This window comes from Castanea sativa, chromosome 11 (genome assembly GCF_040712315.1).
Source record: "Castanea sativa cultivar Marrone di Chiusa Pesio chromosome 11, ASM4071231v1".
Taxonomy (NCBI): domain Eukaryota; kingdom Viridiplantae; phylum Streptophyta; class Magnoliopsida; order Fagales; family Fagaceae; genus Castanea; species Castanea sativa.
This window is the reverse complement of record NC_134023.1, coordinates 65,912,990-65,916,102: the sequence shown is the minus strand read 5'-3', so window position 1 is coordinate 65,916,102 and position 3,113 is coordinate 65,912,990. Positions and strand designations below refer to the sequence as shown.

The 3,113-nt window shown below is 39.3% G+C and overlaps 1 protein-coding gene across 1 annotated transcript; it reads right to left on the bottom strand.

Annotated features, from left to right (window-relative positions):
- On the bottom strand, positions 1 to 2,138 carry LOC142615204 (pentatricopeptide repeat-containing protein At3g29230). Its single transcript, XM_075787914.1, has one exon. The coding sequence runs from the start codon at positions 1,771 to 1,773 to the stop codon at positions 154 to 156; it is 1,620 nt and encodes a 539-aa protein (XP_075644029.1). The 5' UTR covers positions 1,774 to 2,138; the 3' UTR covers positions 1 to 153.
- Between the last annotated feature and the right edge of the window lie 975 nt (positions 2,139 to 3,113).

The window sequence follows — 3,113 nt, the reverse complement described above, 5'->3', positions numbered from 1 at the left end:
AAGCAAAAGAATTCATTTAAGGAACTCTATATTCAACAAAATAGATATTTAATCCCAAAGGGGACTAAGAGAATCAAGGGATGAGAAATTTAAGTTTTAAGTGTTAAGTTAATTAAAACTTCAAAAAGTGTTTGCCTTAACCGTCCGTTATCTTTAACCTCCCTGCTCAAGTTCCATCAGGTCTGGTAGATTTTCAAATGATCTTAACGATTTTGTCAACCCCCTCAAGGCTCTATAGATTTCCTCTCTCTCAGAATGCCTCTCATCTAAGGAATAGAACTCAACAACAGAATCGTTGACCTCAATCAAGCTACATCCTGGCAATTTTCTCAACCCTGTATCCCTCATTGCAACTTTTAGTCGTGCAACATCTTTCCATCTCCCAAGATCCCCATATATATTTGACAGCATAACGAAATTTGAGGGGTTCTTCGGTTCAAGTTTGATAAGCTGGTCAAGAGCCACTTCAGCCAACTCAATGTTTTTGTAAATCCTACATGCCCCAAGTAAGGCAGCCCAAATAACAGCATCTGCTTCCATGGGCATCTTCCTCACAAACTCTATTGCCTGGTCTAAAAGACCAGCTCGGGCAAACAGATCAACCATACAACCATAATGCTCAATTTGAGGCACAATTGAATAATCATCAACCATTGACTGGAAATATGAAAAGCCATCTTCAACTAAGCCCATGTGTGCACATGCGCACAGGATACCTATGAAGGTGATTCCATCTGGTGTTTCTCCAGCATTTTTCATCTCACAAAACAGATTAAGGGCGTCACTCCCATGTCCATGCATTGCTATGCCATTGATTATGGTGTTCCACGTAATCAAATCCTTTCTACCCATGCTCTTGAACACATCAACAGCATTTTCTATAATTCCACATTTTGCATACATGTCAATCAAAGCATTCCCAATGTAAAGATTTCCCTTATATCCATTACTCTCCGCATACGCATGAACCCACTTACCTAAATCAAGAGCTCCTAATCTTGAACAAGCAGACAGTGCGATCACCAGTGTGGCATCATTAGGAAGCACATTACCCTCAATTAGCATCCTTTTGAATGTCTCCATAACTTCAAAGAATTTCCCATTTCGGGCATACCCTCCAATCAGTCCATTCCAAGAGAAAATATTCCTCTCAGGCATCTCTTCAAACAACCTCTCACACGCCTCAACATCCCCATTATTCGCATAACCGTTCAACACCGTATTCCAAGACATCACATCTCGGTTAGGCATCTCATCGAAAAGCTTCCTTGCTGCTACCATATCACCCAATTCAATATAACCTGAAACCATAGTGTTCCACAACACAACATCTCGCTCAGGAGCCAAGTCAAAAAGGCGCTGTGCAGAAACCATATCACGACACAAAATATACCCACTAATCATCGAAGTCCAAGCAACTACATTCCTCTCAACCATCTCACCAAAGACCTTGTAAGCAGCTCTAATTGCTCCTCCACCCGCATACATATCAATCAACGTAGTTCCCACAAATGGGTTTCCTCTAAACCCACCCTTTATTGCCACACATTGCACTTCCTGGCCTTCCACATATGCATTAATTTTCCCACAAGATTTCAAAACAATAGGGAAAGTAAAGCAATTGGGCATCACATCCAAGCTCTTCATATTACTAAACAAAACTAAAACTTCCCTATAAGACTCATTTTGAGCATACCCTTTGAACATTGCATTCCATAGCGCAATATTTGGCGGGTCAGGAATTTGATCGAACACTTTGCGTGCATAAGCCATTTTCTTGAGCTCAGCACAAGCCGTGATAAATCTTCTTGGGATGAAGTAGTAGTAGTCATTATTGTGTAGGAAGCTGTGAGTAATTATCTGGGTTTGGATTTGTTTGAGTTGTTTTAGAGCCTTACATGATTGCAAGAGCGCAATGAGTTTTTCTTCAACAAGCCTTTGTGGGGGCTTTGTGGCTAAACTTATAAGCTGAATTTTCGATATTTTAGAAGCAGAAAGCTATGTGTTAGTGTGCAGTTACTGTCACCGCTTAACGAACAATGGAAATTGAATTTGACCCTTTGGATTCGGAGGAGAACTACAAGTCTACAACTTCTACAACTAATATGCTGTTCTATTTGTGTGTTTCAGTGTTTGTGTTTTTTTTTTGAGAGGATTCATATCCAGGTATTGCACCCCGTGCAATAGTTATAATTTCAGCCTTTGATTTAATCCAACGGTTGTAAATAATTGTCACGTCATCGATCCGTGTCTCTCCTGGTGTTGGGGAGAAAATATTAAAATAGCATTAATTTTCAAACAATATAATTAGTAGTTAAGTTTTATAAACTATATTTTTTACTAGCATCTCGAGTCTAAAAGGCTCGATTTTGGGACTATAAATCGAGTCTTTAATGCTCGATTTTTATGGTCTGTTTCTGTAAGTAGTCGCCACGTGGAAAAAATGCCACATCAGACAAAATCAGACCATAAAAATCGAGCATTAAAGACTCGATTTATAGCCCCAAAATTGAGTCTTTTAGACTCGAGATGCTAGTAAAAAATATAATTTGTAAAACTTAACTACTAATTATATTGTTTGAAAATTAATGTTATTTTAATATTTACTCCGGTGTTGGGCTATCTTTCTTCACCTCTCCCTGGCTTTGTAATTGTAACTGCCACTCGCCCTCAAACTCAAAACACCGAAACATCAATTCACCTGTCCGTGAATTTAATTACCCACAAACAAACAAACAAACAGAAAATTTTCCAACCAAAGCTGATGTCTTTGAAACACAGACGCATGATCACACAAAGCAGATATGGAAAACTATCAAGCACAAAAATCACATTAATAACACTCACTTCCAAAAACCCAGATATTTTTTTTCCTCTTAACTTTACATTTTCTGATTCTCCATTAGCACCTAAACTTCAAGCAAGCTCCTTATCAATTATCATCACCACCAACAATGGTAGTTCTAAACTACATCTCAGTGACCTCTATAGCCACACCCATATCTCAGGACTCTCCAACTCCATCTGTGCCAGACCCAAGGCAGACCAAGGTCATCCTCCCCAAGAAGAAGCCTCTCAAATGGTCCACTGGGTTGGCTCCAGGTGACTACGCT